Source organism: Andrographis paniculata, unplaced genomic scaffold (genome assembly GCF_009805555.1).
Source record: "Andrographis paniculata isolate CXL003 unplaced genomic scaffold, ASM980555v1 Contig38END, whole genome shotgun sequence".
Lineage (NCBI taxonomy): Eukaryota > Viridiplantae > Streptophyta > Magnoliopsida > Lamiales > Acanthaceae > Andrographis > Andrographis paniculata.
The window spans coordinates 895627-922483 of record NW_026137571.1 but is presented as its reverse complement, the minus strand read 5'-3'; the positions used below and the strand labels follow the sequence as shown (position 1 = coordinate 922483).

Genomic DNA, 26857 nt, shown 5'->3' with positions numbered 1-26857 from the left:
AAAATAAAGCAAAAATCAAAAACCACACATTAATTGATACACAGAAGAATTTGCCAAAAGAGTTTAATATACTCTTTTTGTTGGCAACCTTTCCCGAAATATTGAAAATTAAAAGTTACTTGAAATGCAGAAAATAATATATGCATTCTTTTTACAGGATTATTTTATCGCCATTTCATCTCTTACGATTTCCCAATTTCAGATGGAAATTTCATTGCACATTATAATTGGCAAAATAAATAAATAAATAAATACTAATATAATGATAATGATAATAATACATGACCAATTTTGGCTACTTGTAATTGTCCTAATAGCGTACACTCAAATACTTTATTACAGTGGGAGGCGATGGATATTAAACATGTAAGATTTGGTGAACATAAAATGAAATTACGGAGAAGTAATACTACCTCCGTTCCAAACACCTAGCAATATTTGTGTTTGGCACAGATATTATGAAATTATGGAAAAGTGATATGATTGAAGAAAAAAATGATTATTAATTTTTTTTATTTGAGTTATGTGATATGATAAAAGTAAAGTGTATATTAATATATATGTATATAAATATTATTAATTACTTCTAAATTTAAAAATATTACAGTGAATTTGGTAAAAAAAAAATAAAAATTACAGAGTATTTGGAACGGAAGAAGTAGTAGTAAAAAATAAAATTGTATTTATGCATTAGTTACAAGTCCTCAGGTTATAATTGCTTGTTTCTTTTCTTGCTTTGATTTGTTAACAATTGTAATATGAAGATTTTTGTCATTTTCACTGCTATCAAATATAATACTAATATTAAAAAATTCACCTATAAAAAAGCAAACGACAATTTTCCTACCGCAATAGCAATAGGCATTCCACAATTATAAAAGAAGATAAAGGTAGCTTTGCGACAACGTCGTTGCTGCAAGCTTGTAAAAACAAATACAGGGATCAACAAAATCGCATTTTTATTTCGAACACCGCAAGACATATTTTATTTATTGGTTTTTAACATTACAAATCAGAGAAGTAGTGCAAAAGATGCCTTCCATAACAAACACGATTCAAGACATACCTCAATGAATTTCTCACCACATCGGATAGATCAGATCATTCAATCAGAAACGTGTAGTGATTTGGGAAAACAGAGCCTTAAAATCCGTCGTCGGCGCAGAGCCCGACTCTTCGGGCTTTGACGACAGGTCGAACGCCTTGAATTTCGACTCCTCGAAGTTGAGCGCCTGCATCGAGACATTTACGTACTTTGCTGTCATTCCGAAACCTTTAAAAAAAGCTCGGTAAAAATTCAAGAGTCGGATGGATGTCTTACCTGAATGCAGACTTCCGCAACATCGGCTCGAGGTATTGTCCGTGTTTCTGTCTGAAGAAGCTCGTCGTCTTTTCCCACAAGTAGCTCTCTTTTCCCACCTTCCGAATCTTGCAAGCCTCCCGCCCTGGACCATATAAGCCGTCATTATTCGACTCAACTATCTCATTTTTTAAGCTCGAGATTTTCTTAATAATCACTAATCATAAAAAGATAAAAGGACAAATTATATAACACCCGCTTATATTTTAGTAAAAATATATATATTTTTGCGTGAAATCCACTTGTGTTATATTAAAATTTGCACAAAATACCATTTTCATTCAAAGCTGATGTTTGAGTATAAATACAAACATAATTATACAAATTTTGCACAAATAAAAGACGTAAAATATCTCAAATAATTTTTTTATAATAAAATAAATAAAAAAATGGCTATTTAAAATATTTTACATTTATTTTAATATAATACAAAGAGATTTCAGTTGTCTATCTTATGAGTTTTATCTAGGCTATCGGAGTAAAAGTTCTCGGTATTTTTGTCAAGTACCTCGCTATCGATAATTGCACATAAAAATATATGTACCTGATGATGGTGTAAGGAATTCCCGAATCTGCCAAGTATTGTTCGGCCTTGCGCTTCCATATCTGCGATGATCATCGATACATAACATTCAGACAAAGCCTCAGGGCTCAGACCAGTGCACATATTTTAATTTCTGTAATAAACAGAAACCTTACGACATACCAGGATGTTTCCATTTCCCAAACTATTCAAGGGATGATTTGGATTCGTTCCTCCCATCGATCCAACCAACACGATATGCTTCACGCCAGCATCTTTCGCTGTTCAACAAACACGCCTTGTCAGGGCAACAAAAATACCTCGCAGCAAAGTAACCAATACTACGATTCTTACACATTCACTCACCGGCATCGATTTGGTTCTTTTGCCCAATCCAGTCGATCTAAATTATCAAACAAGACAAGAGCAAAGGATTAATGGACAAACAAACAAACGATGTTTCGACAGAAATTGAATCACAATGCAAGCAAATCATACATAACCAAAACCTGTTCAGGGAATGCTCCATCTTCGAAATAAAATTCAGGCCTTCCGCCCTTTGAAGGATCGAATCCAGGCTTCATTTTCGGCACTGCGCTTGTGAGGATTATGAGAGAATCGATTCCTTGCATTGCTGGATTAATGGTCTCGATTCCTCGAATATCCCCGAGGTAAATATCATCTCCTCCCCCTATCTTCTCCTTGCTCTCCTGACTCCTAACCAATCCCCTGCCTTCATACTGCTCTGATCTCTCCTTCAATTTTTTGTACACAATTTGGCCTGCAACACTACCATCATTTTCAATCCATGGAGTTTTCCACATGTACTTTAACAGTTTCGACGTGAATATCAATTAGAATCAATACACTAATGAAATTGAGATCTATACTTGCATTATCAACAAGCTGCAATCAATTTTAGCGAAATATGAAATTTAAAACCCTAGCAATCTAATTGCAGAAATTCCCCCAAAATATTGTGTCGAGCTAATTGCAGAAATTCCCCCAAAATATTGTGTCGAGTGTGTGTGAACATTATTTCAATTCAATTCACTACAGAAATCGAGATCTATACGTGCATTATCAACAAGCTGCGATCGATTTTCGCGAATTATGGAATTTAAAGCTACAAGCAGTCCTAATTACAGAAATTCCCCCCCAAAACGAGCGCAATCGAACGAGGAAGAACAATTGAGAATGAATCAATTAGAGAAAGGAATAGCATCGTCACCAGCTCGATGCGTATATACATATCAAGCTGCAATCGATTTTCGCGAATCGTAAAATTCAAACCCTAGAGTAATTCTATTATTAAATAAATTCCCCCAAAACACGAGCGCAATCGAACGAAGAACAGTTGAGAATGAAACAATTAGAGAAAGGAAGAGAATCATTACCAGTTCTGCCACCGGCACCAGTGACGAGGACGGTGGATTTGCTGAAATCCGACATCGCCGACGCACGAATTCGCCTGAAGATTCTTTTAGCCTGCGGAAGGGGAAAAGAAGAAGAAGACGCTGCTGATGAATTTGGGAATGTGGAAATTTCTGGAAGCTTTGTAGCACCCAACAAACCCAGTCTATTGACTAAACAGCATTTTGGGGCAAGCGCTGAGCACGAGGCACCGAAGGGGACACGTGTCATTCTCCCGTTGGTCAGATCTTTCTTCCAATCCGGCGGTCGACGGGAAAGGGACGATTCTCGAACCTGCGAAAGTTTTGCACACACTGAACAATCAATCAATCGATTTTCATATACGTTTAATTATATTTTTTTTCCTTATCCTCTTTGTCTAAATAATCGCCATTGTTATCTTCCACAGCCCAATTTTGAGCTGGGCTGCTGCTGCTGCTTTTGCTGGGCCTGATTCTTACAAAGATTAGAATGGAATTTCAGAAAATGGATATGTCGGAATTTATTTATGGTAAGAAGAGAGTAGGAACATTTATTTACAGGCCATTGATGATGAAGTGATGAAAATTTAAGCTAAGCTAAGACAGAAGTCTCGACAGCAATGCCTGAAGAGAAATTGATTTGGTTAAGATTGTCTGCTGCTTGCCAGAGCTCAGGAATGGCTTCCCGGAGATTATGGATGCTTTCCAGTGCGTAATCTGCTCCTTTAACTCTCTGAGATTTTCCGATCTGCGTTACAAATTCAGACAAATTTTAAGTATGTTTGTGTCTGAAGCAGACAAGTTTCTGTGTGGTCGGTTAGGTTAAGACATCTTACCAGCACTGTGTGGAGTCCTACACGTTTTCCGGATTGGATGTTTCGGACACTGTCCTCGAAGAAGATCTGCGGAGGAGAAACATTGTTAGGATCGATGTGTAGGAGAAAATGATGTTTGAGATTGGAGTACTTACTGTTCTATGAGGATCGATGCAGGCAATCTGGAGGGCGGTGGTAATGGCGGATTCTGATGGTTTGCAGACGACAGGACTGTCGGGAAGAGTGGATGAAGAGTTTGCTGTGTCTGGACGAGAGAAGTGTCCGATGAGGTCGAATATCTCGGAGCTTGATTTGGACATGGTGCTGCGATGATTGGTCGGATTTAGCGTCTCGAAGCAGATGATACCTTCGAAACAGTCTTCGAGGCCGAGCTTGCTAAGCGCTTTGACGGCGTGCGCCTTGTCGGCATTGGTGAAGATCTGCTTTCATCGATTCAGACATTATTAACCATTATAGATTGTGCTGTGCACTTGACGAATGTAATTAGAAAGAAGACGACTCACGAGTTTTCGGATGGGCAAACTGAGCAAAAGGCCTCTCAGGACAGGGTCTGGTTTGAGGTTGTCGTAAGGCAATCTTCCATGGACAAAACTGCAGCAGAATTCGAGGATATTCATGAATCCATACAATTAGATATACATATATATTATTACACACAGGATTCATGTCTCTACCTGTGATATTCATCATAGTCAAAATCATAGCCAATTGCTCTAAGACCAGCCATTGTAGTGCCATAATGTTTGTACAGTAAATCGCACAATTCAGGAATTTTGCTCTCTTCTATCCCCAATTTTTCAACCATATATACTGAAACGTCATAAATTCAGACACTAATGAAAGGAGAAATCAATTCAGACAAACGTAATGAAATTTATCAGATTAATTACTACCTTTGATGTTGGTAAGAACAGAAGCCGCCAGACCAGAGCTCAGAGGATAAAGCGTATCATCGAGATCTGGACAAACACATACACGAATTGTCCGTTCCATCATACAAAAATTTATTCCCTCGGAATCGATCTCGGAAAATCAAACCACGTGTTTTGAGGTTGTAGAAACGAAATCTTACCAAACAAGAGACATTCGTACTTCGGTGCCTGAACCTGCATTCTGTACTGCTCCTCGTAAGCCATCTCAATCTGGAACAAGCTTCATTACAAATAAATTATCAGACACTAAATTATACATCATCGTCGGAGCGAAAGCAATTACCCTAGCATTTTCCGACAGCATTATTCGAGTCATTTCAAATGCCTTCTCGTCAGCGAGTGTAAGAATATTAATCAGGATTCTAATTCATATATACATAAACAAAGACATGTATACATATTCGATCGAGGAAACCGAGAAAGGAATTACCAGAACAACGCCGGAGAAATCGATCGGAGGCGGCGGAGACCGACAGGCAATATAGTAAGTGTGCGTTCTGCGCTTGTAATGAAAGACTGAAGCGCTGCCTTCCTTTTATAGAACTAGAAAAATAACCGTTGAAACAAAAATTCAAAATAAATTACCGTACAATAATAATAATAATAATAATAATAATAGTTTCCATTGTGTGAATGCCGTTTAATATTAATCAACGTTTAAAACATGGGATGAAAAAAATTAGTTTAGGTCCGAACACAATCGTGTAAAAATTTACTGACACATTTCTTCCAACAAAAAACATTTTAGAAGTCACAAAAAGCATTAATATTTTTTTATTAATATTATAAAAATATAATATATATTTACACAAAATATATATTATTCTGTTTGTTTTGACTAATTACTTCTTTAAAATTACAAATATGACACTAGTTTAGTTTGAATTTATTCTTTTTACAATTTCAAATTCAAACTAATATATACTATTCATTTTATATATTTTTTTAATAAAAATACATTAGTTCGTCTTACTAAACACTATATTAAAAATATTATTTAAAAAAAATCAAATTAATAATCCATTTGAAATTAATTTGAAACCATCTTATTATTTTATGTATATTTACATGTAACATATAAATATTATTTAATTTATTTAACAAAAAATAAATAAATACATATGTGTGTTTGTTCGGAGATTGGATTTTCAATCCACTTTTCATACTATTCTTTTTATTTTTTTTTTCCAAAAAACATTAAATCAAACACCTATTCTTTATTTTTTATATTAGGCTAAAAATTAATTTTATATTCAAAACATCACATCAACACCTATTTGTATCACATCATACAACTATTCAAAATTCAAAATTTTTACTATTCAAATTTCAACTCAAAAGTCAAAATCCAAACCCTCAAATAAACACATCCATAAAGATTATTTTAGATTGAATGATTCTTTCATAAATATTGTTTTAAAAAATACTAACATACAACGAAAAATTAATAATTCAATATAAAATATTTTTTTATATTATTAATATAAAATACCTGAAATAAAAATACATACATCAACAAATACAAAATAAACAGTTTGATTTTTGACTTTTTATTTTTTGGCCCTTTTCTTTTTTTGCTTACAAATTGGTTTAAATGTAATACTTCATCCGTGTCTACTGATAATATATATATATATATATATATCTTTTAATATAAACTAAAAAATAATAGTCGTGTTTAAGTTTCTTTTCATTACTTTTTATATTTTAATTTCGTATACTGATATTTATATAAATAACTATAAATTTGAAAATATCTATAATGTCTAATATGACAAAATTTACTAACTAAAAGAAAAAATATATACATTTTGTTTGGACAAATAAAAATGATTTGTTTATTTTGATCCGTTCTATAATAAAGTATCAGTTTTTTATTTATTTTTTTAGTAATTTTACTATCTATCTAATATTATAAATATTCTTCCAATTTACAATATATTATACAAATGTCATTGTCTTTATATCATACAATACTAATGGATTAATTTAGTCTTTTTTACATTTATTTCTATTTTATTCCAATATAATATTAATATTTCTAAAACTTAAAAAGCAAATGAATATATACATATGGAACACAAGGAGTATTATATTTACTTTAAAAGAAAATTAACAATTCAACACAAAATATTACTTTATTCGGTCTCTAAAGGTGACATTTACTTTTTGTGTCATTGTACTTGACATTAAATATCCTTATATTTGTATAATTATTTTGCAAATATTCTTTTATTAGTATTATAAGACACTAATTAAAGTATTTTTGTAATTTTTTTTTATTTATACTATATTATGATATAATAATTAATATTCAAAAATCAACACATAAAAAAAATAAATAAGATCCTTAGAGCTAAAGGAATATAGTATTATTTTTTATATTATTGATACAATTTTTCATACGGAACGTAAAAAAATATATTCAATCCAAAAATACAAAATGAACAAACTCGAAATATATATATATATATAGTTTATTAGTGGACAAACTAGACTTACGTTAAATCAGATGGAAAAGCATCTTAGCTAAATTAAGTTTGGCAAAAATAGCTGTGAGCAATTCAATGGCTTTTGGTAACCTTAATTAGTGTATAATTTATAAATTCGTACATATGCTTTACAGCTGTTGTTGTAGCGTTACACTCTGGATTAACGTGTTTGTTTTGTATTTTTAGTTAAGTTTTTTTTTTTTTTTTTTTTTTTTTTTTTTTAAAAATGAATATTAAATATATTGATGATATAAAAATAATTAAGTTATAGATTTTTTAATAAATGAAAAATATATAATACATTATTTTATATAATATATTGTACTCCCTCCGTCCCACATACTACATACCGTGTCTGTTATACTGTAGACACGGTATTTTAAGAGATGTGTAATTAGTAGATAATTAAGAATGTATTAGTGAAAATAATTATCCTATTATATAAATAATTATAAATTAAGATTAAAATAACTAATTAGTTTAATTAAAATTAAAAAAGAAAATAAACTAGAAAGTTTGAAATGAGATTAAAGTGTGTAATCATTTTCCAAAAAACGAAAGATCTATGTGGGACGGATAGAAACGACAACGTAGACATGGTATCTGGAAAGGAGTGTATTATTTTATAATATTAATTGAAAATCACATCATTTAAAATTAATAATTATTTTATTATTACCCCACTTAGGTAACAGAGCATTAGTTTATACTAATTATTTTATATATAAAAAAAATGGTATATATATATATATATATTTAAGTTGATTTCACAATTTGAGTTACGTTGAAGAAACAAATTAAACTGCAATATACAAATATTCTCCTCAATTATTTGCACCTTTGATTGGCTGATTGTGACACATTTTATATAACCGTTTTTTTTTTTAAATTATTATTGCAATTGTCGTCTTATTATTATTATTATTGAAAATTATTAAAAAGAATTTTAATATTCAAAATTCGTGATGATAAAAAGAAAAAAAAAATGTTACTCCCTCCGTCCCACATAACATGTTCACGTTGCCGTTTCTGTCCGTCCCGCATGCCATGTCACTTTTTTTTTTGGAAAATGATTACACAATTTTAATCTCATTTTAAACTTTTTAATTTTATTTTTTTTAAATTTTAATTAAACTAATTAGTTATCTTAATCTTAATTTATAATTATTTATATTATAGGATAATTATTTTTACTAATACATTCTTAATTATCTACTAATTATACTCCTCATAAAATACCGTGTCTACAGTGTAGCAAACACGATACGTGAGACGGAGGTACTATTGTTTATTAGTATTACTTATTGATGACTATGCAACAGATACATTATTTTATTTATTTTAATAATATATATGTACTTTAAAGTTTATAAATCATCTTTAAATCCATGATTATCATGCTAATTTATATGATTACATAACATTTTAATGAAGTTAGAATTAAATATATTACAATCTCATCATCACAAAGGCGGCTTGTTTATTTAATTCTACGTTTCTTTTTGACGATTTTGTAAAAAATTTAATTTGGATTTGATAAGAAACAATTTTATTATTTTTTTTTTTTTAAAAATGTAGAATCTAAATAATAAAATTTAAAAAAAAAATTGCTAAAGAAACATACTCAGTTTAGTTTTAATTTGAAATTAAATTTTAATTTAAATAATATTTTAATAAAAAAAAATAGTAAAACTTTTTATGTCCTCAACTGCCATAATAATCGTTTACTTTTTACATGTAGGGTGTGTTCGTTTGATGGATTTGGATTAAATTCCACTATTCATCCAAAATTTTCCCCCCAAAAATATCAAATCAAACACCTATTTTTCATTTTTTATATTATACTAAAAATCAATTTTACATTCAAAACATCACATCATCACCTATTTATATCACATCATACAACTATTCAAATTCAAAATTTTTACTATTCAAATCCCAACTCAAAATCCAAACCCCCAAACAAACACACCCGTAGTAAATTATAGAATATTAGTATTTTATAAATAATTGTACAATTAAATGATAAAAAGATTTTTTTACCTTTAAACTTATTTATTTTAACAACATTTTTTTAATATTGCGTAAAGTGTAAAAATATTATTTTATTTAAGTGAGAAGTACAATTTTAAAAAATGAATATTATTTCATTAATATTTACTAGTTTCTTTACATTATTTGTTATCGGATCAAACTATTATTATACTGAAATTAAAATATATTATTTAAATATATATTATATTAATATTTGTTATTTTTTTAATAAATATTTACTTATTACTGATTTAATTTGATCAATATAGTATATTATTATATTATATATATATATATATATGTGTGATGGAATCTATTTCAATAATAATGAAAGGGGTCTATAATTAAAAACAAATAAATAAATAAATAAATAAATAAGAAATTCGTTGGTGGGTATTTCATACTTGATTATAATTCACAGTGCCATAAGCAGTTTTGGAAGTTTGTAGCCAATAATGCAATTTATAGATATGTACTATATGCCTATGTTGGATTTATTATTATTATTATTATTGTTATTATAATTGTTGTTGTTGTTTTGCATATAATTAAATTTATACTATCATCTTCATCATTTACCAATTATTGGTGAGATTATCATTAGACATATATATATATATATAATCTTTTCGTCCAATGTACCGTGTCCGGTCTACTGTAGACTAATTTATGATAACTATAATCAGTAGATAATTAAGAATATATTAGAAAAAATAATTATTTTTTAATATAAATAATTATAGATTAAAATTAACATAACTAATTAGTCTAATTAAAATTTAAAAAATTATAAAATAAGATTAAGATATATAATCATTTTTCAAAAAAGAAAAGTAACATGAGATGTGAAACGAACAAAAATGACAATATGAACACGATAAGTGGGATAGATAGAGTAATATAATAAATTGCTATCATTCATTCTTTTTTTTTTTTTTTTTTTTTTTTAAATGAACACTTAATATATTCCAAATTAAATGCCATGACCTACAAACCACTATAGCCAAGAAAATCATACTTCTTATATATACACAAAAATTTAATAGAAATATAATTAATAAATAATTAAAAATATATTGAATTAATAAATTAATTACAATATTATACTTCTTCTGTTGTATTATTTTTCCATTTTCGTCTGTCCCAAAATAATTCTCTTGTTTCTTTCTTTAGTCACCGTGGTCCCCACTTTATAACAAAATTATTGTTACTTTTCCAAACTACCCATAATTATTACTCTAACATACTTTTTAAAATCCTTCGAAAAACAAGGACATTTTAGTCTTTTACATTCTACTTTATACTCACTTTCAATTGAATACTATAATTTCTTAATTTCAGTGCCAACACTTAATAAGACATCTCTTCTTAGACGAAGACAGTACATATAATTATAAATTAAGATTAAAATATATAATTAATCTAATTAAAGTTAAAAAAATTATAAATTATAACATTTAAAATGTGATTAAATTATATAATATATATAATATATATTTTTTAAAGAAAACATAAAATGTGAAATAGATAAAAATAAAATTCATGACATTATATGTGTGAGATGAAAAAAAAAAAATACTCCCTCCTCCGTCCCTTAACAATCTATCTATTTTTTTTTTATTTTGGTACGTCCCATAACAAAATATCTATTTTTTTTATAGTAATTGTACTATCTACTTAACATTACAAATACCATTTTAATTTACAATATATTACACAAATGTCATTACATTTATATCATACAATACTAATATGATTAATTTAGTTTTTTTACTTTTATTTTTACTTTATCATAATATAATACAAATATTTTTAAAACTCATGCAAAAAGTAAATAAATATATAGATACAGAAGGGAGGAAGTATAGACAAAACTCTAGGTGACAGGTGGACTTGATAGACACTTTGGTAGCTCTCTTACATTGCTTTGCTATTTAAAACACAAATTCTTTATATATATATATATACTAAGTTATCCATGAATCCACTTGTACATCTATCATTATTCCAATCATTACTTATTACACATATATCCATCATTTAATTAATTTGTTTTAATTTTTAATAAATAAATAAAATATTATTTAAATTAAAATTTAATAAAAATATGCTTATATCAAACAAAACCTAATCGTCCATGTTGTATTTTCTTGGATTCATTTTTCACTACAAACTCATTGTGGCGTGATAAAATCTCAATCTCAACCAATTATTACATTATTTTAATGAATATGTTAGGCTTTGTTTGGATAAAGAGTTTTGAAAATTTTAGAATTTTAATTTAAATAATTTCAAACTTAATAAAAACTAAAATATTTAATACGATATTTATTGAGATACAATATATATATATATATACACACGATCTTATATATTCTTTTTTTTTTTCTTTAAAAAGAATATAATATCAAAACTTTTAAAATATTGTTAATAGTACAACATGAAATTTAGCATCATCTAATCATCTATGTATGGAACTCTAACATTACAGTCAAATGTTTTTTCGAATTCTAACAAACGTGTTTAACTGATACTACATAACAAAACAACAGCGGGCCGATCTAGAAATTTTTTTTTACTGATTGCACAATATATAAACTTAAAAATAAAATAAATTATAAGATTTGATTTATTAAAAAATAATATTAATGTAATATTATTTTGTATATTTATGTTTTAAAATATAAATTAATTATTTTAATTGGATTAAATTTTAATTATTGGGTGCTGATGATATTTTAAAATTTAAATTTTAAATAATTCACCTCATTTTTTTAAGATAATAATGCAATTTTAAATTTTAAATGAGATACTATAATTTTTTTAGTGGTAATAGATTTATTAAATTATAATTTTATTTTTTTTTGATATAATAAAATCACTAGTGATACGTGCCACAAATTTGTTATTATATACTCTCTCATTCCACATATAATGTTACAATTACAGTAGATATAGAAATTTAAACAAATATAATTAGTAAATAATTAAATATGTATTAATAAAAATAATTGCAATACACCACAAATAATTATAAATTAAAATAATTATTTAATATAATTAAAATTTAAAAAAATTATAAATTATAAAATTCAAAATGTTATTAAAATATATGTAATTATTTTTTTTTAAAAAAAAATATAATATGAAAGCCATAAACAACAATACGAACACGATGCATAATGAATACAAACATTGTTACTATATACAGGGCAAGTCTTCGCTTTAGCTATACAAAAAAAACTTACAAAAACTTTATACAAACTTAAAAAACGCGCGATCTTCACCGTCGAACCGATGGCTCGGACGGCCGGATCAAAGAGGAGCGACGAAGTCCGGTCGCAATGGCTACAAACCATCGTCACGCGCGATTTCATGTTTTGGGCCGTCTATTGTCTCAATGTCTTCGACAAATCCTTGTTTGAACTTATCGTAATTTGTTGGCTCGATGTTTTTAAAAGGGCGTTCGCCGAGCACTCGAACTAAATCTTCTTGCTGCAATACTTCTTTCTCCAGCAACATCTCGGCAATTTGCGCGACCTGATCTTTGCGTTCCTCGATCAGCTCGACTGTTTGAGCGTACGCTTTCCCGACCCACTCTCTAACTTCGTCGTCGATTATTGCAGCCATGTTGCTGCTGTAAGGTTTGGTCCATCCAAAACCGTCTTCCCTTTGAGGGAAGGAGAGTAGCCCAACTTTGTCGCTGAAACCGTAGACAGCGACTTGAGCGTACGTCATTTTCGTAACCTTCTCGAGATCGTTTTGTGCGCCAGTTGAGATCTTCCCGAGCAAGACCTAAGCACGAAAAACATGTCAATATCGATACTATTGGTTCGGTACTCGGGTATTGCTGAAGTTAGTATAGATGGAAAAAAGAGGATGATTACAGTGCTGACCGAAACAAATAAGTATGACGTTGAATAAAGGTTTAGAGAACATTAAAGGGTGTGCCGTTAGTTCATACTTCTAGGTTTGTCGTATGAATATATTTTTTCGTGTTATATGAAACTATGTTATGTGCTGTCCGTTTATATATGTGTTAAAAGATCATCTTACCTAATTTTTTAGATGAAATGCTCATAAAAAGCTAAGGATCATGTATTGATCTGACTAAGTCAGCATGATGCTGATTTGACCGATCAGCATTATGTGATACACATAGCCAATATATATTTACACATAGTACAACCTATTTAGAGTTATAATATAACATATATTGTATTATAAATATGATGAGATATGTATAAATATATGCAGAGATTACCTGTATAGCATATGCTGATCCGGTCAAATCAATCGTTAGCATGGTGCTAATTTGACTGGATCAGTATTATGTCATACACATAATCAACATATGTTCACACGTAGTACAACATATTTTGAGTTATAATATAACATATGTTGAATTATAATAAAACATATATTGTATTATAAATATGATGAGATATGTATAAGTATACGTTGATTACTTGTATAGTATATGTTGATCCGGTCAAACTAGCACCATACTGACTTGACCGGATCGACAGCTGATCAATGTCCGGCCATAACAATATTAACATAAATCACGTGTTGTATGTCTCTATCGCATGTTCCTATATCATGTATAAAATCCAGTACAGTAACAAAAGCCTCACCTGCTCGGCCGCGCGGCCGCCTAACGTCATGCACGTCATGTCGTAGAGTTGCTCTTTTGTCATCAGATAGTTTTCGTTCGGAACATACTGAGCAAACCCGAGTGCTGCCGTGCCACGGGGAACGATCGTGACCTTAAGCAACGGCTCGGCGTGTTCTAGAAACCATCCGGCGACGGCATGGCCGGCTTCGTGGTAGGCGACAGTTCGACGCTCCATCTGGCTGATAGCCTGAACCAGGAAACACTTTAAAGTTATGTCTACAAGAATATGATTCGATAAAAAACCATTCGTTGCATCGAGTACCATGTTCTTCTTCTCGAGTCCTCCAATGACGCGATCGATCGCGGCCTCAAAATGCCGCATCGTTATCACCGTGCTATCGGTTCTTGCGGCGATTAGAGCAGCCTCGTTACAAACGTTGGCGATATCAGCCCCAGCAAATCCCGGCGTTAGAGCGCAAAGCCTGCGTGAGTAATACGACGGATCTTGATCGAGCTTCAGCTTACTGAGATAGATACGGAAGATACAATCGCGGCCCTTGATGTCAGGCTTATCGATGCTGATCTGACGGTCGAAACGCCCCGGCCTTAACAGGGCTTTATCCAAAATATCGGCGCGATTCGTGCCCGCAAGCACAACAACACCGGCGGTGGTTCCAAACCCATCCATCTCGACGAGCAATTGATTTAACGTATTCTCGCGCTCGTCGTGGCCTCCAGAGAATCCACCGCGCCCTCGCGCTCGTCCTATTGCGTCGATTTCGTCGATGAAGACTATGCTCGGCGCACATTGCCTCGCCTCGTGGAATAAGCTTCGAACTCTAGATGGCCCGACTCCGACAAACATTTCCATGAAATCTGATCCGGATATCGAGAGAAACGGAACACCGGATTCTCCGGCAGTTGCTTTAGCAAGAAGCGTTTTTCCAGTCCCGGGAGGGCCGACAAGAAGAGCACCCTTTGGAATTTTTGCGCCAAGATCTTCGTACTTATTCGGATTCTTTAGAAAATGAACAAACTCCATAATTTCTTGTTTCGCCTCATCGCAGCCGGCGACGTCCTTAAAGTACACCTAATAATCAAGCAAATAATCGTCGATTCAGCTTTCTTATTGAAGCTAAAAACTTACCATCTGTAGAAGCAAGTATTCGACATGTCGACCTTATTCGGGGAGTTCTTATCCATCTTCGTGACCTTCGCTTTTCCAATATTGAAAATTCCTCGGCCCCCTTTGCCACCAGGATCTCCAATACCTCCAACGCCATTTTTCCTTGCCTGGTAGATAAGAGCTCCGAGAAGCAGCAATGTCGGGCCAAATTTCGATAATTCTTGAACCAAATTCACCTCAGAAACATAAGTGACCGGAATGTAATCGTGAGGATCGACCCCTAATGCCGCCTGTGCTTCCTCAAGCTTCTCCTCAAAAAATTCGACGCTTCCAATGCTAATGTAGTATTTATAATGGCTTGCAGTTCTGGAAGGATTCGTATCCCCAACTCGACCATCAACATGTTTGTCTCTGTTTTGACCATCATTCGAAGGTGAGCTCTTTAGGTATACTTTTGCGACTGATTTATTTGAAACAACAATGTGATCCACAATCCCCGGCTCCAGAAGCTGGTTCTTGAACTCTTGGAAACTTATCTGAATCAATGTATAACAAACACAAAGTTTTCTATTCAGTACTTTTTTCCTGAGCATACAACTCGTACGCCTTCTTCTATACACAATTTTCAAACTTAGATTAACAAACTACCTACATTCATTTCAATCAAATGACATGCTGTTCTATGAAGCTAATCTCACCTACACAATGCAATGTTTGCGTACAAGAAATTAAGCTCGAATACAGATTATCGGCACACACTGTATAAGCATTTTAATCTCTCAGAAGACGTACCTTTGTGTGATTATCGGGAACAAAAGCTCCTACAAATAAGACATAAGCAATCAGCAACAACGGCATAAGGCTTTGCCGGAGTTGCTTTGATGTTTCAGAGTTATTCCATTTTTCTGCGGCGTCCTCTGCATAAAAGAAAACTTATTACCAGTGAAGTAAAAGCTTGAAACAATCCATTATTGAAACTTATTCCAGTTTTCACTACCTTTAACCTCAGCCTTTTGATTTCTTGTTTTTGGAGCTTTGAATTTCTTCTTTGGACGATAGTTATTATAATCTACAAGAAGTGCATTCGATGATAATTGATAATGGAACATCAAACTATGCTTTCAAAGCCAACATTAACCAAAGAATGGCAACAAAAAGATATAACCAAGACGATAAACTAATGTCACTAGCAGAGCTTCAAAGGCACTTTAATGGATCTTCTTTTCCTACTCCTTGAATCAATTATTGATTAATTCTAATATGCATTTAGCCCTAATTTCTTACTCTTATTCTTCGGCACTTTGCTGCAGAAAAGCCTCCGCAGAATGGAATTTGTGAAAATGGAGTCGAAGTCCTTCGAAACACGTTTACCGGCTCCAATCGATGTTAAATAGCTCCCAAGGAATCCAGACCTGCCATTTCCATATGATGCGAATCCGTTGTTGCTCGCAGAGGAATTGGCGAGCGTCGTTGCTCGAACTCGATAACCGCCGGAACAAGCAACCTGCAAGCAGAAATTAGAAAACGCGCCGAATTTTCGACGAAGGTAATTTCGAATTCAAACGTGAATTTCCAGCTTACTTTACCGAGAGAGGCGCGAGATTGCAGATATATGGATCGTCCGATTCGCGGAAACATGATTGTTAGGCATGAATAATCGATGAACCAGAATCGCGCCAAACAAAAATTCCTGCGATGAACTCGTTCTAAACGGGATGATTTGAGAAAATTGGAAAGTAGACTGGTCTCCCGGCGTCGTTCCTTCCTTCAATGGTGTTCCACGAGTCCCGTACGCGTACATTTTCCAGAGACGGAAAAGCGTCTGGTGAGAGGGAAGCCATACATGCCATCGGACGGACCGCCGGAGAAGAAGCGAGAGGGGTTATATGCAGTGACGATTTTACCCCTGAAATTCGTTCCTTCAGTGGGTTTTGGGTTGGGCATTTGGTAATTTGGGGTTAAAGGAGGATAGTGATAATCGATCAACTCGTTTATTGGGCTTTATACTTCGGCCCAATAATTATTGGGCCTTGTCTACATTTTAGAATTTCACAAGAATTTCAAATGGTTTGATTGGTAACATTGAATCCTATGATTTGATTGATTTTGATTTAAAATTGTTTTTATTTTATTTTATTTTTATCTAAATAGGACTTCATCCGTCCAATTTTTATTATATTTGTACGATTTTTTAGGTGATTGTCTTTATGATATGAATCGACAAATTTATCCGATTAAAAGTAATAAATGAATGAAAGAAAAAATGTAAAATTTGTGTTTAAAAAACTGAAATAGAATAATAGTTGTTTGACGTTATAAATAAAAAAGTAGGACATTAGTTTAGTTTGTAGACGAATCAAGTATTATTTTATACTCCATCTGTCTGTGTCCAACTTTATTTGTCCCACTTAATCTAAGGGTGTGTTTGTTTGGGGGTTTGGATTTTGAGTTGGGATTTGAATAGTAAAAATTTTGAATTTGAATAGTTGTATGACGTGATATAAATAGGTGTTGATGTGATGTTTTGAATGTAAAATTGATTTTTAGTATAATATAAAAAATGAAAAATAGGTGTTTGATGTGATGTTTTTGGGGGAAAAAAATTGGATGAATAGTAGAAATCTTATTAAATCCCCCAAACAAACACACCCTAATTAGACTAATTTGATCTCTTAAATTTAATTTAAAATTATTTTTATTATACCATAATTATTTTTATTAATACATTATTAATTATTTACTAATTATACCATCTTAAATTCTCATGTCTATATTAAACAAGAAACGATAGTTGTGATGGAGAGAGTAATATAAAATTATGTATATTTACAGAAATGAATTAAATATGAAATTAAAAATTAAAACAATTTCAGGAATAATTACATAATTACATGATAATATTCTATATTATTATACTCTCCTTGTGTACTGATATTTATTTTAAATAGTATTGAATAAAGATTAATAATTTAATGTTATTTGTTTATTTTGTCAAAATTAATAATATTATAAATTTAATTGACAAACTAAAAAGATAAATAAATAAATTTGAATAAGATTTATTATTTATTATTTTTTTCTTTTTTCTTTTTTTTTTTTTAAAAAAAAGATATAGAGCCATTCGTGTAAGTAGGTTGACTAGTTAGAGCTCACTAGTCACTCCAAAGACTACTAGAAAAATATTGAGTGGAATATGCATCACTAGAGAAAGCTCATTGAGATAATACATTTATATATATTTGATGTAAGATAAAATCTAAAGTCAATTCAAAAGAATTTATAGTGACATATTATATATATAATAACAGTCCTCACAATTTATATAATGATATTTCTCATATTCATATAATACAAATACAAATATAATATTTATTCTGACGTAACATAATACAAATCATATCCTGATTTAATTCAAACTATTTGCTGGTGAAGACCAGTCAGCATCCTAATCGCCACCTCAAACTGTACTAAAAAAATAAGTTTCACACCACACTATAAAGATACACAACACTAAATGCTTAGAACCTTCGACTATATATGGCTTATTGCATTCCTACATATATTTGGACAATACTAATGCAAAACATTGTACTATTACCAAGGTTCGATAATTTCGATGCAAAATCAAACAAATCCTAAATACGTATAACCAGAAGACCACGAAAATGAATTCGAAGAAGCAGGCGAAGAAGGGTGAGATTCATGAGGGGCGTAAGTAGAAGAGTCGGAGGATGAAGCATCGATAAAAGGCTTACGGATCATAAGTGGCACCACGTCTTCGAGAAGTCCCTGTTGGTCCATGAAACCGGATTCAAACGCTTCAGTTGTTTCGATTTGCGGGATGGGACTCGAGTAGCCGGCTTCTTCGAGATCGTTTCCCGACTGAGCTGGAGATTTGGGATGAGCTTCGGATACGAGCCCTTTTTGTTTCTTTACGGGATGGGAGTGAGTGTTGTTGTTGAGTAAGAAGAGTGGGTAGGTGAAGTGGAGGTGGAGACCTTCGTAGGTGATTATGAGAGTGTCGGGATCGTCCGTGGATCGCTCGACTTGCTTCTTGGCACTGCATCTCGGATTCGTGCACCTGTAGTAGCTTCTGCATGCATATATTATCGATATAAGATAAAATTTAGATGGGTTGGGGTGGGAGGGGGGGTGGGGGGGTTCTTATGTTTTTTTTTGCATGGTTTGCTTACGAATTGAAAATTGCGCTATATGTCAAGAAAAATGCAACTTAAGTACAAAAATGACAACAAATGAAAAGAATGGCTGGGAAATGTTAAACCTGGGATTCGGGCTATTCTTGATGGATTTTTGGCCGTATTTTCTCCATTTATACCCATCATCCGCCATCACATTGCCGCAGTTCTTGATTCTCAATGTATATTTACTGTTCTGATCGGGGTTAGTCTTGTTTAAATTGCAACCACTTCCCAATACCGAAATCCTACAAACAGAACATTTGACAAAAACAATTGCGACTTTGAAATAAATGACACTCAATTGTAAGTTAAAAAAAAAAAGAAAAAGAAGAAGCTATTTTGTAAGCAAACCTGTGGGCTTCTGATCTAACATCGCTATTGAAATTGCGGATTCCATAGTTGCTGCTATACAATAACGTGCTTTCTATAGCTTCGACAGTTGGATCGAAATAAGTTGGTGAGGGAAGCTGCGAAGTAGACATAATATTTCCCTCATTGGGCAGCATGAGAAACGGCGAATCATTGTCAAGAAGTTCGTTCACTAGCTCGTCCTCAGTCCCCCCTGTTGACGACATAATAATCAATTCCTCCATGGAAATGTGCTTAAGATAATAAGTTTACAAGTCAAGAGCATATATATATAACGTATATCGAAAAGTATAAAATATAGTGAGTAGGAAAAGAGAGATTAGGTTGGAGTGGAGCAGATGAAGAAGAGGAAGGTTTGATTTCGCCTTCTTCTAAGTTCATAATATAGCATAGCTTTAGTTGGTGGCTGCTACTTATACTGAATAAACTAGGAGATAAGGTGTAGCATACATTACTGTTTTAACAAACTTTTAAATTAAATATATAAAAATAAAAATTATATTTCAAAACACTCTGTAACTAGGTTGACTTCTGCACATTTTGACTTCTGAAAGCTCCATCCATGTCAAGTGTCAACACATTAACAAAAACTAGACAAATGGGTACAGAATTGGGACATACTGATTAACCTTAATGTTCTTGTTTATGAGAATTTCATCTTTTTCGGGATTTTGAATATTATCTATCTAAGCAGAGATGATGATGATGATGATCGATCATCATTCACAACTGTATCTCAAGTACCCATCTTTGAATTGGTTGTATTCTCCATGTATTATATTTTTCCATCTGTTGTCCAATTTGTCTTGTTACAATGTATAGATAAGATCTTTTGTACGTATACCAAGGTGTTATCATTTTCTCAACTATTATTTCATTAATTAATTTGCACAAGAATCAAACTTTTAACCTAAACCATGCTCTTTCTTTCAGGTATGAATCAAGAAGTTTTCAACTGCTAAAATGGAAGCACCCCCTACAGAAATGTAGCCAAAATAACCAAATGCAATTAGGTATACTTTACTTCACTCGGGCATTTCATCAAACACCTAATGGGCACACATAAATCCAACTAAGCTAAAACAAGAACATTTATTTACTTATCGAATTCCAAATCAGTCAACCAAATGCAATTAGGTATGTTTTACTTCACTCAGGCATTTCATCAAACACCTAATGAGCAGACATAATCCAACTAAGCTAAAACAAGAACAGGAACATTTTTATTTTTTTAATTTTTTTGCTTATTGAATTCTAAATCAGTCAACCGAGCAATTTCAACAGCAAGAAGCAATTTAGAGACACACAATTGTTAAGAAAAATACCTAAAGCATTGATATTACCTGTGATGGCGCGTGTACCTGCGGAAGAGTCCAAATTAGAGTTGCTTCAAGAAGAGGGAAGGTTTCGATTCTTGTTTGTTCTTGGGTTGACTTATTATGTGGGGGCAGATGAGGACAAGAAAGCTTAGGTTTCAGCGCAACCCCAGCAGTTAATGAATGAATGGGAGATTTTGTATAGGAAACCCAAAGTCAACCCAACCATTACCAACCACATCTCCTCTCCTCTCCTCTCCTCTCCTCTCCATCTTCGTCCTTCCCCTCCCGCCATCCTTGCCGGAGGCAGAGTCACATGCTGCAAGATGGGAATGGAGCCGGTGGACCTGTCTGTCTCCATCCATAAGAATTTGACGGTGCAACCAACCCCAATTTCTGAAGCCTAAACCTGCTGGACCCTCCCTCCCTCCGTGATCATCCTAATTGAACACATGGATTGTTTTGGCAGCTCCTGGAATTCCGATCTGCCAAGAGCAATTTGGGCTTAATGGGCCTTATAGAATTTGGGCTAAATATATTAACAAGGCCTTCTTGAAACTTTCTTTCAGGAGATGTACATATCAACCAAACCTGCAGCGAACTTTTCAACCTCCCCTTTAATAGGCCCAATGAAATTAAACAAAAACGAAATTCATTTATTAAATTAAAATTTAAAATTATTTTATTATGTCTGCTTTTCTTATTTTATTTTTAATTATAAATAAATTATTTATAAGCTGTAACCAATGGGTACTGCTCTTAGTGAAGTTTTATACATAGGGATACGGACGGGGCAGGTTCGGGATGGTTCTGCAAGTCCTGAAACCTGCCCATTTCAACCCGGCCCTAAGATTAGCTCTGCCTCGAACCCTTCGGTCGAAGCCAACCCAGAATTTTTTATAAAAAAATAAAATATAATTTATTTTAATAATTTAATACTAAAAAAAAAGTAAATATTGAATCACTAAACAAATTTTATTTAAAAAAATAAAAATAATCAAATGTTGACGATAGTCAAAGTGATAGTGGTTGGCCGCAGGCAGGCTAAGCGACCGCTGTAGCCTCAATTGTGAAGAAAATTGAGAAAAAAAAAAGAAAAAATAAATTTAATTTTATAATTAAAATTTTAAATAAATATGTAATATGATTTATATTATATAAATATATTAACTTTAATAATTATTACAATATTCGGGATCGGGTTCGGGTCCGGAGTGAGACGGATTTTTAGTAAAACTCCTAACCCACCCCAAACACGATTGAATTTAAAATTTAAAATTCACAATTCGCCCCGAAATATTTTTTTTAGACCCGAACCCGCTCTATTAAGTGCGAATCCGGAATGAATCCGGAGCTAACCCGCCCATTTAACATGCCTATTCATACAATAGTGTACTAGCAAATAATTATGATCAGCTAACTATAAATAATTAACAAAAAACATTCTCATTAATTACTCATAGAAAAATTTGGCAGGCTAGAAAGAGTACCTCCAAAATTCCGTAATCGGACGGCTGAGATTCAAACAGGGCCACCCTAAATTTCCTTTCCCTCCAAAACTCCGGCGCCGCCCTATTTGAACCGACGCGGTGGGCCACCGCCACGTCTGCCAGCAGTAGTCGGTGCCACCCCATTCTTAACTGTCACCATAACTGTTCCCCTCCACCGCTCCACGTTTTGCATTGCATTTGATGCAGAAACCCACCCTTCGATTCTCTCTGCAGTCTCCAGTGGCTTCTGAAAGAATAAAATAAAAAATAAGAATTCATTCGATTACCCTCCATTTTTTGGAACGGAATTCAAAAAACATCCATCCCTTCATTAATGGCTGCTGCTGCTCCGAATTCCTTCTGTATATAAGCCAAGCCAGGTCCTGTTCGCCATTCCTAATTTAGCTTCGCCATTTTGCAGCAGTCGAGGAAATGGAAGAGGATCAAGATCAAGGGTGCACGACGCCGAAGAACGAGGAGTATCAGATACCTCCGGCGGTGTCGTGTCCTCCGCCGCCGCCGAGGAAGAAGCATGTTGGAGGAGCGAAGAGGGCGCCGCCGATGAATGGATATTTTCAGTCGCCGGAGCTCGACGCCTTCTTCCGAACAGCTCCCCTCCGGGGAAGAGTAGCTTGGACATAGCTGTACTTTTCTCCCAATTTCTCAAGAGCAAAACACGTTTTAGGGTATTAGAAATTAGGTTTATAAAATTTCGATTCTAGGCTGCTGCATGTAAGTCTCCTTCTATTGATTGTCATTTAAATTTCTCATAAAGTTCATGGAACAACATATCAAGAAATTCTTACACTGCATTATGCTGATTGGGATTTGTGTCCTCCATGTTCTTGTTTCCATCATCTTCTTTCCAAATGTCCAATCTGCAAAAAAAAAAAAAAGGATTCTTTGATGGGTGGGTAATCCGAATCTAACAGTAATTGTTAGGTGTAATGTTGAATAATACACATGAACAGGTTCATGCATGAAAGGTGGGAGTGTCTAGGGTTACGACATCCTTTTCCTTTTGTCTGTTGGCTGAAAATTGCAGCACAACAAACTCCTGTATCCAACACCATTAACGATTGTTTTGTACCTTTTAGTTTTAGTTCCTTTCAGTCAGCTAACACAATTCTCTGCAGTCTGCAAGACTGTATATGCTACATAGCTAATTTGCTCAAATTCTTGAAAATACAATAATACAAAGTTATCATTGCAATATCATTGGGCCCTTTTGTAATAAAATCATTTTATGAATGAATAAATTAAGATGGGTCAGAAAAAGAACAGAGAAGTAAGTCTTCAACTTTCTTAAATTGGAAATAAGAAAAGTTGCAATGTATGTAATAAATGGTTGAAGAGAAAGAAGAAGGAAAACCAACCTCACCAAAATTCAAGATAAACAGTCTCATCACTAATAATTCATTTCTCAAAGCTACACAGGAATATAAACTAAAGAAGGAAAAACAATATTCCTACGCAGGTTATGACACAACATAGAGCCATTATATTACTTTAATTTCACTCTAAAATTAAGCTAGACCAAAAGCAGTCTAAACCCCTGAAACATTCTTGTTGTTCTTAGCTAATGACAACACTAATATCACCTACTCCACTTGTTATTTAGAGACCAACACAAACATAGCAGCTGTAAAATAAACAAAAGTTCTTACCATGAATTGGCGTCATATCTCTTCTCGAACAGCAATGGCTGCTGCTATGCTGTTCTTCGTTCTTGCTTTGTCAATTTTACCTGAGTTAGGATCTGCCGCGACCAGACACTATACATTCAATGTATGTAGCATGTGAGTTTTTGTTTGTAAGAGATTCGAGAAAACAACAGAGTATACTAAAATGCACGTTGCTTGATTTGTTGTTCTAGATTGTGCAGCAAAACATGACACGATTGTGCAGCACAAAGAGTATTATTACAGTAAACGGAAAGTTTCCAGGCCCTAGAGTTGTCACGAGAGAAGGCGATCGGGTAGTAGTTAAGGTGATCAACAAAGTGACAAACAATGTTACTATCCACTGGTAAGAAAAGGAAGTGGTAAATTTGCTTTGGTAATAATACAAATGAAAACTTACCTTACCACTGATGCAGGCATGGGGTTCAGCAACTTCGAAGTGGCTGGTATGACGGGCCGGCATACATAACTCAGTGTCCGATTCAGACAGGGCAGAGCTACACATACAATTTCACCATCACAGGCCAGAAAGGCACACTGTTCTGGCACGCTCACATATCATGGCTCCGAGCAACACTTTACGGACCGATCATCATCCTCCCTAAAAAAAATGAAAGCTATCCCTTCAGAAAACCATACAAGGAAGTTACAATATTATTTGGTAACAAAAGAATGTCACCTTCGATTATTTTCACAGTAGCTGTGATGGCATTGAGCTGACATATTCGATCTCCAGGGGAGTGGTGGAAGGCAGACCCTGAGGCAGTTATTACCCAGGCTTTGAATACCGGTGGAGGTCCAAATGTCTCGGATGCATACACTATTAATGGACTGCCTGGTCCATTGTACAATTGCTCCTCTAAAGGTAACCACAATGTTCATGCTGCAAGTTCCTAAAAATCGAATCCTACTGAATGTTTATATCCACAATATTCCAGATACATTCAAACTGAAGGTGAAGCCAGGGAAGACGTACATGCTCCGGCTAATAAATGCTGCGATGAATGATGAACTGTTTTTTAGCATTGCGAACCATAGTCTCACCATCGTGGGAGTTGACGCCACATATGTGAAACCATTTCAGACCAGTGTCTTATCCATAGCCCCCGGACAAACCACCGATGTGCTACTCAAAACCAGACCTCACTACCCTAATGCCACTTTCCTCATGGCTGCAAGGCCGTATTTCACAGGCCAAGGCACCTTTGACAATTCGACAGTTGCAGGATTCCTCGAATATGAACAAACATCAGATCACTTATTGGATAAGAACAGGACCGTTTTCACTCCTACCTTACCACCAATAACAGCCACGGCTTTTGTTGCCAATTTCACCAAGAAGTTCCGAGGCCTGAATAATCCGAAGTACACAGCAGCAAGTGTTCCACAAACAGTGAACAAACGTTATTTCTTCACTGTGGGGCTCGGATCAAGCCCGTGTTCACAAAATGGGACATGCCAAGGACCTAATGGGACAAAATTCGCCGCTTCATTCAATAACGTATCTTTCCCTCTTCCCTTGACAGCTCTATTACAAGCCCACTATTTCAGAAACTCCTATGGAGTGTACATCCCTGATTTCCCAAGCAATCCATTGAATCCGTTTAACTACACAGGGACTCCACCCAACAACACTTTGGTGAGCAATGGAACTCGAGTGGTTATTCTGCCATTCAACACTAGTGTCGAACTTGTTCTGCAGGATACAAGTATTCTTGGAGCTGAAAGTCACCCTCTGCATCTACACGGTAATAATTTCTTCGTTGTAGGCGAAGGATTTGGAAACTATGATCCGCAGAATGATCCAACAAAGTTTAATCTGGGAGATCCTGTTGAAAGAAACACGGTCGGGGTTCCATCCGGTGGCTGGGTTGCCATAAGATTCCGAGCTGACAATCCAGGTGAGTCATACAAACTTAAGTCCTTCAACTGCAAAAGCATAAATTAGTACTTGAAAATTCAGCTATAAATCTCAGATGCACTAAACATAGCCTAAATTTGGACATAATTTTCTGCAAACAAGGATGTAAGATTCTAACAATATGACTGGCAGTTGAAATGTCCCGGTACTGAACAGTTATTGCCAAACAGGGGTATGGTTGATGCACTGCCACTTCGATGTTCACACAAGTTGGGGGTTGAGAATGGCCTGGATTGTACAGGATGGACCGCAACCAAACCAAGCACTGCCGCCGCCACCATCTGATCTCCCAAAGTGTTGACAACGACCTTGAATTCGCGTGGAGCCTTGGAATGTGAGTTTATTTATCTTCTTTTCCCTTGGCATTGTTCAATTCTTTATCTGTGAGCCTCCTCTTGCATTGAAGAAACATTTGTATCTGTAATCTTTTTGATATTTTGGTTGTCAAATAAAAGCAGCAATGTGTTCATTTGAAATGAAACAAAAATTGAGGTGCTATTACTGTTGAAGAAAACAATCTTCATAACTTACTATCTTTATAGCATAACACAAGAATGAGATCCAA

The 26857-nt window shown here is 33.5% G+C and overlaps 5 protein-coding genes across 11 annotated transcripts; 1 reads left to right on the top strand and 4 right to left on the bottom strand.

Moving 5' to 3' along the window:
• Positions 1-940: 940 nt before the first annotated feature.
• LOC127250952 (uncharacterized protein At5g02240) lies at positions 941-3561 on the bottom strand. The gene is made up of 7 exons (XM_051274450.1): positions 3281-3561; positions 2393-2664; positions 2250-2286; positions 2067-2164; positions 1905-1966; positions 1322-1445; positions 941-1232 (listed from the first exon to the last, which is right to left on the bottom strand). Exons 1-7 carry the CDS (start codon positions 3525-3527, stop codon positions 1110-1112), a joined length of 963 nt encoding a protein of 320 aa, XP_051130407.1. The 5' UTR covers positions 3528-3561; the 3' UTR covers positions 941-1109.
• A 64-nt stretch (positions 3562-3625) lies between these two features.
• Positions 3626-5549, bottom strand: LOC127250954 (uncharacterized protein C24B11.05-like). Of its 5 annotated transcripts, none has more exons than XM_051274452.1 (9): positions 5476-5549; positions 5186-5265; positions 5007-5072; positions 4788-4923; positions 4617-4704; positions 4248-4532; positions 4114-4179; positions 3837-4025; positions 3626-3752 (listed from the first exon to the last, which is right to left on the bottom strand). In XM_051274452.1, exons 2-8 carry the CDS (start codon positions 5247-5249, stop codon positions 3870-3872), a joined length of 861 nt encoding a protein of 286 aa, XP_051130409.1. In that variant the 5' UTR covers positions 5250-5265; positions 5476-5549; the 3' UTR covers positions 3626-3752; positions 3837-3869. The 5 variants fall into 5 exon arrangements, with proteins under 5 accessions (XP_051130409.1, XP_051130410.1, XP_051130408.1 ...); XM_051274453.1 differs by having other exon boundaries at positions 3659-3746; XM_051274451.1 differs by lacking the exon at positions 3626-3752 and having other exon boundaries at positions 3784-4025.
• A 7184-nt stretch (positions 5550-12733) lies between these two features.
• Positions 12734-17227, bottom strand: LOC127250788 (ATP-dependent zinc metalloprotease FTSH 8, mitochondrial-like). The gene is made up of 8 exons (XM_051274208.1): positions 16897-17227; positions 16600-16819; positions 16313-16384; positions 16108-16232; positions 15369-15851; positions 14512-15279; positions 14209-14436; positions 12734-13366 (listed from the first exon to the last, which is right to left on the bottom strand). The coding sequence occupies exons 1-8, from the start codon at positions 16951-16953 to the stop codon at positions 12920-12922; spliced, it is 2400 nt and encodes a 799-aa protein (XP_051130165.1). The 5' UTR covers positions 16954-17227; the 3' UTR covers positions 12734-12919.
• Positions 17228-18612: 1385 nt separating this feature from the next.
• On the bottom strand, positions 18613-24463 carry LOC127250964 (probable WRKY transcription factor 49). 3 transcript variants are annotated; one of them, XM_051274477.1, is made up of 6 exons: positions 24357-24463; positions 22690-23567; positions 21227-21790; positions 19866-20076; positions 19598-19759; positions 18613-19408 (listed from the first exon to the last, which is right to left on the bottom strand). In XM_051274477.1, the coding sequence occupies exons 4-6, from the start codon at positions 20018-20020 to the stop codon at positions 18940-18942; spliced, it is 786 nt and encodes a 261-aa protein (XP_051130434.1). In that variant the 5' UTR covers positions 20021-20076; positions 21227-21790; positions 22690-23567; positions 24357-24463; the 3' UTR covers positions 18613-18939. The 3 variants fall into 3 exon arrangements, with proteins under 3 accessions (XP_051130434.1, XP_051130432.1, XP_051130431.1); XM_051274475.1 differs by having other exon boundaries at positions 21227-21684; XM_051274474.1 differs by lacking the exons at positions 21227-21790; positions 22690-23567; positions 24357-24463 and having other exon boundaries at positions 19866-21138.
• LOC127250963 (laccase-17-like) lies at positions 24358-26601 on the top strand. The gene is made up of 6 exons (XM_051274473.1): positions 24358-24477; positions 24566-24717; positions 24788-25032; positions 25108-25236; positions 25310-26272; positions 26463-26601. Exons 1-6 carry the CDS (start codon positions 24358-24360, stop codon positions 26591-26593), a joined length of 1740 nt encoding a protein of 579 aa, XP_051130430.1. The 3' UTR covers positions 26594-26601.
• The last annotated feature ends 256 nt before the right edge of the window (positions 26602-26857 follow it).